The 14,127-nt window shown below is 40.0% G+C and overlaps 1 protein-coding gene across 5 annotated transcripts in view; it reads right to left on the reverse strand.

The window, feature by feature from the left end:
• The window catches only part of MYO1B (myosin IB), a 420,293-nt gene that overhangs the window by 110,784 nt on the left and 295,382 nt on the right, over window positions 1-14,127 (reverse strand). For all 5 annotated transcript variants that reach the window (XM_077448750.1, XM_077448748.1, XM_077448749.1 and 2 more), the window contains exons 15-18: window positions 11,543-11,605; window positions 3,923-4,123; window positions 1,613-1,839; window positions 1,252-1,452 (exon numbers count right to left, since the gene is read on the reverse strand). In XM_077448750.1, coding sequence (XP_077304876.1) covers window positions 1,252-1,452; window positions 1,613-1,839; window positions 3,923-4,123; window positions 11,543-11,605 — 692 coding nt within the window. The remainder of the gene's footprint in view (window positions 1-1,251; window positions 1,453-1,612; window positions 1,840-3,922; window positions 4,124-11,542; window positions 11,606-14,127) is intronic.

The following is a 14,127-nucleotide window of genomic DNA, read 5'->3' on the forward strand; positions in this document are numbered from 1 at the left end:
GCATAGTAGAATGTGTTTTGGGTTGTAGTTCTAAGTATGCTTGTTTGTGTGAGAAATATCTTAGTAAAATTGACAACTTTGTCTAAAAAAAAAAAAAAAAAAAAAAATCATATTCTTTCCGCATGTTTCAAAAACTTGTGAAAAAATAATGAAGTCTTCAAAAGACGAACCATGCCTTTTAGAAAATACCTTGGGGTGTGTGCTTTCCAAAATGGGGTAATTTTGTGGGTGTTTGCCCTGTCCTGGTCTACTAGGGCCTCCAAAAATGTGATAGGAAGTTAGGAAATTAGATAGGTCATGTATGCTCTAGAATCAAAACTTCGATTTGTGTGTGGCCGGCCCACCCTGTCCTAACAGGATGGCTGGAAAACTGTCATTCTAATCGGCTGCAGTACTGCTCAGTGTTCTTTGACCGTAGAGAAGTCCCCATGTCAGAAAAAAATAGCGCATGGCGCATTCTTCTATCTCACCTCGCTTGCGTAGATGGGGGAATGCATTCGCTTTTTTTCATTCAGCCCGGTGGCTGAATAAAAAAGGGAAAAAATCTATGGTGTATACTTCGCTTTAGATTACTGTAAGTAGACTAAAGCATTGACAAATTATTTTACTTACATGTATGACCTGCTCATGGGGACATGCATATTAAAGGGTAGGTTCACCTTTACAGAAATTCTGCAAGGTGAACGTACACTGAACCCTCGATCCCCCCCCCGCCCCCCCCCCGGTCCTGCTATACTGGAGTCCCGCTATCACCCGCTGTGTCCAGGGATTTGAAATCGCTGTGGCTTAATGTTCTATATGTACCTCTCCGTGTGTACGGATAGGAGGCATTCTAATTGGTCGGCGCTGACCAATCAGAACCCGCTTAGCCCTTCCTGTCAGTGCTGGAGAAGAGGAGAGATATCCGCGGTGAATTCAGATTTCGAGACCGGTAAAGCAGCAACCAGATGTCTCACAGCGGGAGATTGCGGGACTCCGGTATATCGGGGTGGGGAGGGGATCCAGCGTAAGTTCACCTTAAAGATTTTCTGTAAAGGTGAACTTACAATTTAAACACAGTGCTTTTTATTTGGACATTCAAAACAAACACAATGCTCCAGCTTAATTATCACCTCAATTTTAAAAGCAAAGGGTTACAAACCAGACAAGTCATAGTTTACATCTGATATTACTTTATGTATACTATCCCATAAGTTAAAAACACAAAAAACAAAAAACAAAAAAAAAACACACACACACACACACACACACCTTGCTGGTCCTTTCCAGTGTGGCCATGTCTGCTTGCACAGCATTTTGTATCTCTCAAGACAAGGATCATATGGTTGCCTGAAGGCATATCCTGCTCTTCTGACACGGACGTTTTCAAGCAAACCCAGGTAACTAACTTGGTGCCGTACAAGAGCATCAGTGAAAATATGGGCTGCCTTCTTGTCATTTGGCTTAATACATCTGAAAAGGTAACAGATTCTGATTATTACAAGTACAAAAATCAGTCATTAATAAAGCCTGTTTATATTTAAGTTGCGACAATTAGTGTACGTGTTAAAATATCCTATACTAGCAAGGTAAATAAAAATTTGCTTAGATCTTTCAGAAATGAGTGACCTACCGAATATAGTTAGGATTCTTTGTTTGCAAGTTTTTCATCAGAGTTGATACTGAAGCCTTGAACTGAGAACCAGCCGTCGGTGGCCTTTTGAGGTTAATCTTGACTGGGTTTCCCTCTGGGAACATATCCTTGATAAGGCCATGGTTTGCTTTCCACATAGCTTGGGAGAGGTCACGATACAACAAGTCATTGTTCTTATCGACAAAGCCTTCTACCTCATACATAACCTGGAAAACAAATTAATGAGTACTGTAACAGGAGGCCAGAAAAACTTTTGGTAGTTTTCAGGATGGGATATAAATTTGTCCCATGTTTAAGCCAGCCAAAGATGGATCGAAATTCAGCCTCTTCAGAAAGGCTGGTCAAATTTCAATTCATCTATGGGCAGCCTGGGTGTACAGAAGTCGATATTCTCAATCCATTTCTGTACAACAATGTAGATCTACTGCCCCTCCAACCTGACATGTGAACAAGCCCTTGGTTCACATCTGTGTGGCTGCGTGTAGGGAAGCCCATTCATTTCAATGGGCTTCCCTACCCACAGAAATGCAGGGAAAGAAGTCCCCAATCTTTTATTTTTTTATTTTTATTGAACTGCACCAAAAGCACCCCACGTTTTCCAATGTGTGGGGTACCATTAAGAACAGAGGCAAGATAATTCTTGCTGGGCAGTGTATTAGTGCTTGAACGAACACGCAGACAGAATTTTAATGGTTCAATGGTCAGCCCTCGTGCATGTTCACTTCATCAAATCTGGCCCTCTTTGAAAAAAGTTTGGACACCCCTGCACTAGAGGATCTTCACTATGGAGAAAGGCTGCAAAGCATTGAATGTATTCTCTCTGGAGAAGAAATGATTGATAGGGAATATGATACGATATACAATTACCTTACTGGTGACCCCAGCATAGGGCAAAATTTTTTTTCAGTGAATGGAAGTTTAAAAAGACACATGGTAATTCACTGAAATTGGAAGAGAAGCGGTTTAACCTTAATCTGCGTAGAGGGTTCTTTACTGTCAGAGCATTAAGGATGTGGAATTCTCTTCCACAAGCAGTGGTATTGTCAGAATTGATACTTTCAAAAAGCTATTAGATGGCCATCTTAACGATCACAACATACAGGGCTAAACATTTTACTATTGGCATAAAAAAATGCACACACACACACACACACACACACACACACACACACACACACACACACCCCACAGGTTAAACTGGATGGATTGGTGTCTTTTTCAACCTTACCAACTCTGTAACTAGCGTATGAATTATGACGTGTCATTCATTCATCTGTGAATGCATAAGCTAAAAACTCACCCTGCCACAGCAACAGATGAACTAGCGAGAAGAAAAGTGCAGCGTTTACTGCACTCATAGTCCTTTGACACTGCCTTCAGCTCAGTAACTAAATGCCTGTACCTCAATACAGACAGAGCTAGAGAAATAGTCTGCAGGAGCCTATGCATTGCACCCACAATCCATAGATTTCAATTGCAATGCTTTGAAAGGCTCATTTGCAAAAACAAACTAAAAATAATAAATGCCTATTTTTTATTTTGCTGCAAATATATGTACTTAGTATTTTCCTTTCTCCGTTTTGGTCAGTAAGACCACATCTTTGCCTTAAGATTTACCAAAACCATATAATATGAGGTCAAATCTTAAGAGTTTCAACTTTTATGCAATCAGGCAGGCCCTTGTACTACATGATTTTTGAGTAAATCTGAAGACAAATATCTGCATAATATCGAATAGTGTGTATGGCGCTTTAGAGTGGAACTAAACACTTTCAAATTTAACCATTTTAATTGTTTTGCTGCTAGCATTAGTAAATATATAGAATGGTATAGTAAATGTACTTGTTTTAAAAAAAAATTCCTCCATTTCTTCAGTTGTTCCTGGCCTAGGCCAAAATAACGTCAACCATCACAGAAGTCTTCATGTATATTTTTTATTCTTTCATCTGGAGGAGGGGAGGACAGGCTTTTTCAGATAAACATATCCTCTTGCCTGCATGCCTGAGCCAAGGACAGATGGACTTCAGAGCACTGAGACCTGAGCCTACCCAGTTGTGTGACAATAGTGAATTAACAGGGAATCGCAGTGTTTGCCAGCCGCCACTGCATCTAAAGACTGGTAAGCTACAATGTATTACATTTTTGTTTATAGATTTAGAAAGTTTACTATGTAAATAAAAATGCTAGTGTAAAATGCTCATACTATAAATGGATTCTTGCTCTTGTTTGTGTGTTTATGTGCAAATAGAACACTCTGATGATGGATTGAAAATACTTTAGAAGTAATACCTTGCCGGCATAATGCTGAATCCTAAAGCAGGTGTGCGGCAAAGACGTATCATTCAGGAAACGTGAAGATTTGCTCATTCGACTTTCAAAATGCTGGTGTGTAGCACAAATTTGATTCAGTTTCTCCAGGAATGTGTCGTCAGTAACTGTGCCCGGTCGCAGACATTCTTCATCCAGCATAGCCAGAATTCCATTTTGGTTCTGCAAAGAAGTCATACAAACATACACTATGATCATATACTTGGTACTGTGCAACCTGAGGGTCACTGGGGTCCTGGAATTTCCGGAATGTGTCTGTTAGCAAATAACTTGTATTGGGTATTTCTTCACTTTTGGTTCCTAACCAATGACAGACAACAGATACATGCAGAACCCTTAATAACTGCGCACACAGGGGATGATTTACTAAAACTAGAGAGTGTAAAATCTGGTGCAGCTCAGCATATAAACAAATCAGCTTCCAGAATTATTTATTTTTTGCAAAAGGTTAAAGTATAATTATAATAACTATATATATATATACTATATATAACTAAAAGGCAAAACTTGTTTTTTAGTTTTGGATAGAGTGGAGAGGAATTAGAATGCTTGACAGTTTTTATTGCTGTCAGTGTCCCCATTTTGGAGATGCATCCCCTTCATTTGTCCTGTTTACCACTACTGAAAGTAAGCACTCACGCCTGGCAGTAAGAAGGGTCGCTGGCTCAAATCCCAACCATGACACTGCCTGCCTGGAGTTTGCATATTCTCCCTGTGCCTGCGTGGGTTTCCTTCGGGTACTCCGGTTTCCTCCCACAATCCAAAGACATGCAGGTAGGTTAATTGGATCCTGTCTAAATTGTCCTTAGTATGCATGAATGTGTATTAGGGACCTTAGATTATAAGCTCCTTGAGGGCAGGGACTGATGTGAATGTGCAATGTATATGTAAAGCGCTGCGTAAATTGACAGCTCTATACAAGTACCTTAAAAAAAAAAAAACGAAAATCCCACAATTTGTGCTGTCCCCAGAAAAGTAAGAGGGGAAATCTTCCAATGGACACGCTAGTTTCGGTAGCCTAGTTTCACAAGTGGCGGACTGTTAGATAATGAGTTTATGTGAAATCTCTATTTACAGCAGTAAAAAATAATATCATTAGAAATATATTTTAGGTAAATGAAAATGTATTTAAAACTATTATTGAGTTTCAGGTTGGTGTTACTGTAATTAGTTTTCCACTTCAAAGGACTGGCCTTTTGTTTTCCCTCATCACATGTTCTGTAAACAGCAGTCTTTTTTGAATCCTCCAATCAGGCGGTGACCAATATATATTTGCTAGGTACAGTGACCAATTAGGTAGCATTACAATAGCCACAGTTACAGAAAGGATAGGGAATATAATGCTTTTTTAGCAAGCTGGGCACTCTCTTTGTACTGGGACACACAGCAGTCAGCATTACCAGACCTGAAGTTGAGTGGTAAACTCCATACTTTGTATTGTAAATATGGTTTTGTGTGTAATTTGTAAACATCATATAAGCCAGGGGACTTATACTGTACATTGGTGTCCTTTTATGAAGCAGTGAAATCTATTCACTGCATCATTCTCCGGCATTCACAGAGGAGATCTTTCTCCTCTGTATGCCAGTTTATAAAGCGGAGTAGATCGCTTCACCCTTGGAGGAGTGAAGCGATCTACAAAGGCTTCTAACACTGGAGAACGACCCCTAATACTGGAATCTCGTGAGACTTTATGAGATTACAGTACTAGAAATTCACCGATACACAGAGATGTCAATTTATTAAGTGATAAATTATCACCGCTCAGTACACTGACACACGGTGTGATTAACCACTTCAGCTCCGGACCAATAAATACCTTAAGGACCAGAGGTCTTTTTGCAATTTCGCACTGCGCTGCTTTAACTGGTAATTGCGCGGTCATGCAATATTGCACCCAAACGAAATTTGCGTCCTTTTCTTCCCACAAATAGAGCTTTCTTTTGATGGTATTTGATTGCCTCTGCGATTTTTTTTTTTTGCGATATAAATGGAAAAAGAGCGAAAATTTTGAAAAAAAAAGATATTTTCTTATTTTTGTTATAAGAAAAATCGAATAAACTAAATTTTAGTCATACATTGAGGGCAAAATTTATTCAGCCACATGTCTTTAGTAAAAAAAATGTCAATAAGCGTATATTTTTTGGTTTGCGCAAAAGTTATAGCGTCTACAAACTAGAGTACATTTTCTGGAATTTACACAGCTTTTAATTTATGACTGCCGATCTCATTTCTTGAGGTGCTAAAATGGCAGGGCAGTACAAATCCCCCCCAAATGACCCCATTTTGGAAAGTAGACACCCCAAGGAAATTGCTGATGGGTATGTTGAGCCCATTGAATATTTTTTTTTTTTGTCCTAAGGGATTGAATAATGACAAAAAAAAAAAAAAAAAAATTTTTTTTTTACAAAAAGTTGTCACTAAATGATATATTGCTCACACATGCCATGGTTATATGTGGAATTGCACCCCAAAATATATTCCGCTACTTCTCCCGAGTATGGGGATACCACATGTGTGGGACTTTTTGGGAGTCTAGTCGCGCACGGCCCCCCGAAAACCAATCACCACCTTCAAGATTTCTAAGGGTGCAAATTTTTGATTTAACTCCTCACTACCTATCACAGTTTCGAAGGCCATAAAATGCCAAAATAGCACAAAACCCCCCAAAATGACCCCATTTTGGAAAGTAGACACCCCAAGCTATTTACTGAGAGGCATGTTGAGTCCATGGAATATTTTATATTTTGCCACAAGTTGTGGGAATATTACAAACTTTTTTTTTTTTGCACCAAGTTGTCACTAAATGATATATTGCTCACACATGCTATGGGCATATGTGAAATGACACCCCAAAATACATTCTGCTGCTTCTCCTGAGTACGGGGATACCACATGTGTGGGACTTTTTGGGAGTCTAGTCGCGCACGGCACCCCGAAAACCAATCACCACCTTCAGGATTTCTAAGGGTGCAAATTTTTGATTTAACTCCTCACTACCTATCACAGTTTCGAAGTCCATAAAATGCCAAAATAGCACAAAACCCCCCCAAATGACCCCATTTTGGAAAGTAGACACCCCAAGCTATTTACTGAGAGGCATGTTGAGTCCATGGAATATTTTATATTTTGCCAAAAGTTGCGGGAATATTACAAACTTTTTTTTTTTTTGCACAAAGTTGTCACTAAATGATATATTGCTCACACATGCTATGGGCAGAAGTCAAATTACACCCCAAAATAAATTCTGCTGCTTCTCCCGAGTACGGGGATACCACATGTGGGGGACTTTTTGGGAGCCTAGCCACGTACGGGACCCCGAAAACCAAGCACTGCCTTCCGGATTTGAATATAAAATGCTACCAAAAAACCTGTTAGCGATGGCAGGGATCAGGCCTGACTCTGCGATCGCTGCAGTTATGTGTTTAGTGTTTTGTAAGTGACAGTGATCGATCGATACTGCACTTGGGTGGGCTGGGCAGAGGGGCAAAACGCAGGTGCCAGCAGGTATTTGGGCTGATCCCGCTAACAATGCGTTTTTTTGGAACCCTAAACTGCTGGGGACGCTAGTATAGATCTGATCAGATCAGATATTGATCTGTTCAGATTCTATACCACTACGAGAGGTGTATGCTTTGCGTGTGGGTGTTAGCGGTACTGGCACTAACCTAGCGCTGCCTGGGGCGACGCAGACCCTGACCCTAAAACCTAATTGATATCACCCGCCGGGTGATCAGGGGGTTAAACCTTTAACACTTATACGGTGATCAGTGGTGAAAGGGTTAACTAGGAGCAATCAGGGGGTTCAAATTTTTATTAGGTAGTATATGGGGGTCCCTGGCGCTATATAAAAACCTGACGGGGAACCTAAATAACTAACTGGCTAACCAGCGTCACCAGTGACACTTATACTGTGATCGCTGGTGAAAGGGGGTGAAAGGGTTAACTAGCAGCAATCAGGGGGTTAAAACCATTATTGGGTAGTATATCGGGGTACCTAGCGCTATAAAAACCTGGCGGTGAACCTAAAAAAATAACTAGCTACCTAGCGACACTAGCGACACTGATGCAGCGTTCAGAAAAATTATCGCTTAGTGACACTGGCAAAAGGGGGTGAAAGGGTTAACTAGCGGAAATCAGGGGGTTAAAACCATTATTGGGTAGTATATCGGGGTACCTAGCGCTATAAAAACCTGGCGGTGAACCTAAAAAAATAACTAGCTACCTAGCGACTGTAGCGACACTAATGCAGCGATCAGAAAAACAATCGCTTAGTGACACTGGCAAAAGGGGGTGAAAGGGTTAACTAGCGGCAATCAGGGGGTTAAACCCATTATTGGGTAGTATATCGGGGTACCTAGCGATATAAAAACCTGGCGGTGAACCTAAAAAAATAACTAGCTACCTAGCGACACATGCAGCGATCAGAAAAATGATCGCTTAGTGACACTGGCAAAAGGGGGTGAAAGGGTTAACTCTAGGGGCAATCAGGGGGTTAAATCTTTATTGGGGGGTGATAGGGGGCTACCCTGGACCTAACACTAACTGTCCTGACAGTTTTTACTGTCACAACTGACACTGAATGCATTGATCAGTAAAGAAATGATCAATGCAATCAGTGACACTGTGACTGGGGGGGGAGGGGGGGGCGGGGGGGGGATCGGGGGGCGATCGGGGGGGGGGGGGATCGGGGGGGGTTTGTGTGCCTGTGTGTACCTACATGTCAGTGTAGTGTTGGTGCACACTTACTTTTACTCTTCTCCTCGTAGTCCGGTCAAAAAGACCGCCCCGAGGAGAATGACATCACTTCCTCCTTCCTGTGTAAACAATACACAGGGGAGGAAGCTTCTCATTGGCCAGGAGCGATCCAGAGGGGGTGGCCGAAAACCAACGGCCATCCCCTCATCACGGAGCGCTCCTGGACCGAATCGGACCGCCGTAACCAGCGGGAGGGGGTCCGATCGGACCCCCCACCCGCTGGAAGGCAATCACGTAGATGTACGTGATTATGCCTGCCTGTGCCATTGTGCTGACGTACATTGGCAATACGGCGGTCCTGAAGTGGTTAAGGTTAGTAAAATAAAGAGTCCCCCTACATAATATATACATGTATACACACACAGACATTATATATACATATATATATATATATATATATATATATATATATATATATATATATATATATATATATAAATACACATATATATATATATATATATATATATATATATACACACACACACACACACACATTATATATATACATGTATAAATATGTATACACAAATATGACAGGGGGACATGGTTACAGTGTTGGGGGGTCTGAACGAGGCATAAGGAAGTTAATTATCTTCCTCTTTCCTCCTCAGATACCCCAGATTCTCTCTTCACTCCCTGATTCTCCACCTCTGAGTTGGTGAATCGGGGAGTGCGAATTCTGACACAGATCGCCAGTGAAGTGCTGAGATCGCAGCTTCATAAACTGGCCGTTGCTGTGTCAGTCTATGAGGATTCTCAGTGTGTGGAGATAATCGGCGGGAGAACAAGTTCAAACACTTCTCCCCCTGATTATCTATGGTTTATAAACTGTTTATGGGCTGTGATCAGCGGCGATCCTCTGGATCTCCACTGATCACTGCTTCATAAACGGACACCCTAGTGTTGTAAATACCGTTTAGTGTGTCTCTTGTGTATATTATGTAACCCTATCAATAATGTGTATTGCAGATGGAACCACCTCTTTTGTGCAAGAACTCAGATCTAGCTACGTATATGTAAATACTCCAACAGTAATTGAAGTATATGTACATATAGACAAACTAGTTAGCAAGGGGTCTCCAAAATTCCTTAATCTGCAGGGATTTCCTCTCACTTCCTGTTTGTCTATAGGACAGGAAGTAAAGGAAAATCTCCACAATGGGTCACAGATGGCAAAAACAAATCTGACAGGGATTAACCCTTTCATGACTAAGCCTATTTTTGACATTTGGTGTTTACAAGTTAAAATCCGTATTTTTCCCTAGAAAATTACTTAGAACCCCCAAACATTATATATATGTTTTTAGCAGAGAATCTAGAGAATAAAATGGTGAGTGTTGCAATATTTTATGTCACACGGTATTTGTGCACTCAGTCGTGGAATGACGACAAACTACGGTACCTAAAAATCTCCATAGGTGACGCTTTAATTTTTCTTTTTACGCTGGAGGCATCGGATTGTTGATCAGGGCTCCTGGTGGAATGGGAGGCCTGGTAAGAGCGGCGGCAGAGGGGGGCGTCCCCTCTTGCTCCTCCGGTATAACAGCGGCATCGGTTGTTATCCCTGGGAAGCCGATCGCTGCCTCTAAAAAAACAGTACCAGGATGATGCCTGCAGCTGCGGGCATCATCCCGATCTAACCCCCGAAAACCGAGTACGCACATCTGCGTACGCTCGACGGCAAGGGGTTAAAACCCTTTCCACTTACTCTATCCAAAGTGAAAAGAAAAAAGGTTTTACTTTTAGTTCTACTTCAAAGCAGTAGTAAAGCCTGTTTTTTTTTTACCTATAGGCAAGACTATCATAAGGCTTACCTGTATGTAAAATGAATCTCTCCTAAACATGCACCGTTTAGGAAATATTTACCCTGCATGCAGCCAGTAACATCACTGGCGCATGCGCTCTAAAGGTCCTTGCTAGAACTGCAGAGCTTAATGCCGGAACCAAGGGCTCCTGCGCGTATGGGCGGGAGTGACATTATCGCGGCGCTGGAAAATCGTACATCTTTCTTTTTTTACCAGAAGCAGTTTACAACCATTTTTAGCTGAACAAGCTGCAGGTAGAAGCCGATTGGCTACCACGCACAGCAGCACCAGATTTTGCACTCTCCAGTTTTAGTAAATAAATAGTGCCCCAACATTGATGATAATTTCACTGATAAATTCATTCCCATTATGAACCACCAGTATATTTAACTTAAAAGAACACTCCAGTCAAAAATAGACAATTTATACTGCGACATGGAGAATTCTAGAACTTACTGCAACAAACATTTATAGCGCTCAGGGAGGTATGCATCGTCATGAAAAATGAATCCATTATTAATTTCAAGTCAAGTTTCTATAATATATTACATACCCAGCCGTGTGTCCTGTAAATAGTTTTTTTATAGTATAGTTATCAACTATAAAATCGATTTTAACAAGGAATATTAAGCAAACTTGGACAGCATGCAGGCAGTTAAAAGAATGACCATTATAAGTAGTAATCAGCAATTTTAGAACAATCAGTGCAAGGAAAAGATCTGGAAAGAAGTGGCCAAGGCTTACTGTAGCTTACATATTGAGTATACAGGGACATGACAGATGTTTTTCTTTCACACAGCTTTTTTCTTCTTTTTTTTTTTTTTTTTTTTTTTTTTACAGAGATAGGGAAAAAAAGCACTTGGATACAACCTAAAGAATTATTATATCCAGTGACAGATTATTAATGAAAACAAATTATTATTTTCATACAGATTATTGTGAAGATGAATTCTATTTCCAATTACTAACTTTTATCCCTTTTCTGATAAATTTATGAAGATTGGTCTATACTTACATTTTCAATAAGATCACAAATAATAGCATTGTTGAAATATTCAATATGGGTCCACTCAATACCCTAAAAATTGCAAAAGGTAAATAAATAAGTTACATTTTGGAACAGGAAAATAAAATACAACTTTGGGTATATTTTATGCATTTCCATTCACCAAACGGTCACATAAATCAGTTTCATTACTCGCTAGCTCTGTGGTTACCTAATCACACTGCACAGCTACAGCTTTATTAAACAGTTAATTTCTTATGGAGTTTTAAATGCAGTATCCTTTTCATTAACCGTTTGACCATATTGGGTGCCCTTGAACTGCTTCCAGACTTGGTCTCCTCCATTCCCTGAACTGTGTCAAATTCCCATGCACTTGAGTGGAAATAAGCCAGAGTCTAAGGCAGTAAATATTTCTCATAGCTATGTTAGGTATGTCCTTGTTCTAGACACAGATGCAAGACAAGCTTGAAGATTTAAAATAAGTAAACAATTGTAAATAGTTATTGCTAGAGAAGTACCGCATTTATCGGTGTAGAACATGCACAGGAGTATAACACGCACCCCAATTTTAGGAGGAAAGTTTAAGGAAAAAAAACTTACATTTTAAATAAAGAACTTTGAAGAAAAATTAGGGTCACAGCTCATCAATGCACCCTGCTCAGTGTACATCTGCAGCCTATAAATTGACCAACAATGTAGTCTGTTCAGTGCCCATCTGCAGCCTCACCTTTCCCATCATTGCAGCCTTGCCAGTGTTGGATTATCCCTGCTGTCTCTGAGGGAAGAGGAGGAGCGAGCGCCGCTGAATTACACAGCCGCGATCTCCTGTGTACCCTGCGCTCCATCACTCACAGCCATGCCTCCTGGCCCTGCTCAAATGATAGACAAAACAATGGCCCAATGCAGGGCCAGGAGGCATGGCTGTGAGTAACGGAGCGCTGGGTACACAGGAGATTGCATGTAATTCAGCAGCGCTTGCTCCTCCCGAGACACTTGGGATCAGTGTATGACACGCACCCATGATTTTCCCCTGATTTTAAGGGGTAAAAGTGCGTGTTATACGCTGATAAATACGTTAACTGTTGCTTAGCTTTTTTTTATTAACTATAGACTTTCATATGAACAATTTTTTGTTCATGTTACCTCACATCTGTCACAAACATCTAGAAAGTTGCCCCGGTGAAAATATTATGCACTAATACTGTAAATGACAGGTTTTTATTGTTGTTGAAAGGCAGCATCAGCACTAGCAGCAACTTAAGCCTTGTACACACATTTGAGAAAATCGGACGAATTAACCTTTTTCTTTATGCTTGTCTTATATTGAAAACCAATAGGTTACTAAAGTTACAAAAATTCACATACAACAGAATACAACTTCAGAAGTGATGTGATGTATTTTATTGTAATGTACTTAGTTTGAGCATGCATGGTCTTGGTTTTCGTTTTTTTTTTTTTTAGAGTACTGTACTGATTAAATGTAAATAGTTTGTTCTGATATTGTACAAGAAAAACATTCCCGTTTGTCCCTTTGGATAATTTTTCAAGAACTGTCATGATCAGCTCTCGAAAGCTGTGTACTAACAATCAGATAATTGTACAATCAATTGGAAATCTGTATTTTTCGTTTAATTCTGTGATCATTTGTACTAGGGATTACACTTGCCAAGGTGGATGATGAGAAAAACTGAAGGTTTTTTTTTTTGCATATTTTGATGAAAAGCACTACAGCAAAGCACAATTTCCCTGCAACCTAATAATGCTTCATTTCACCCTATTTGGCTGAATTCTGCAAGTCAAAAAGATACACAAAGCAGGAACTGAATCCAGTTCTTCCACATCCCCAAAGACAATCAGCATGGAAAAAAGGGGGAAAAATTTAAATGATATACTATCTACAGTGCCAAGATAGTGTATATCATTTGGATTAGTATTCTTTTTAAGATAATATATTTGGATGGGCGTTTGGGATTTTTATTTTATTGTTTAGGGTTGGCACAAGGATTTTGGTTATTGCTGCATCTCCAACTGGGCCAATGATGTATGGGTTCTTCTACAATCCCTTATTTTTAAAAGAATTTGGCAACTACAGTTTGACCCCTTATGTCTTGGGGTTTGTAAATAAAAAAAATTGGGAAAGGTTGGATCACCATGCTAAACCCAATCATCAGTTTTTGTCAAACTAAAGCAGGCACTATTAACATGAAAAAGATAATGAAATAAAGAGAAAAGCTTTAAACGTATCTTTTGACCATAAAGATCTACTTCTACTATATAGACTATAGATATGAGTACGGCCCTATTCAAGTCTATTGGAAGTTGCTGCACAGGGATGGGCTGTGCCGATGAGGATTTAGGCACCAAGAATTTAAACAGCAGAAGGCAGCTGCTAATATATATATATATATATATATATATATATATATATATATATATATATATATATATATATATATATAATATATATGCGCGTGTGTGTGTGTGTGTATGTATTGAGCTTGAATTAGGTTAGCAAGCTAGGGAGGGTGGGCTGGTGTTTTGTATGTTAAGCAACTTTTCTCAAATAGTGTAATGATGTACGAAGAAGGATGATG

Source organism: Lithobates pipiens, unplaced genomic scaffold (assembly GCF_037356315.1).
Source record: "Lithobates pipiens isolate NorthernLeopardFrog02 unplaced genomic scaffold, aLitPip1_a1.2 Scaffold_22, whole genome shotgun sequence".
In the NCBI taxonomy this organism is placed as follows: Eukaryota; Metazoa; Chordata; class Amphibia; order Anura; family Ranidae; genus Lithobates; species Lithobates pipiens.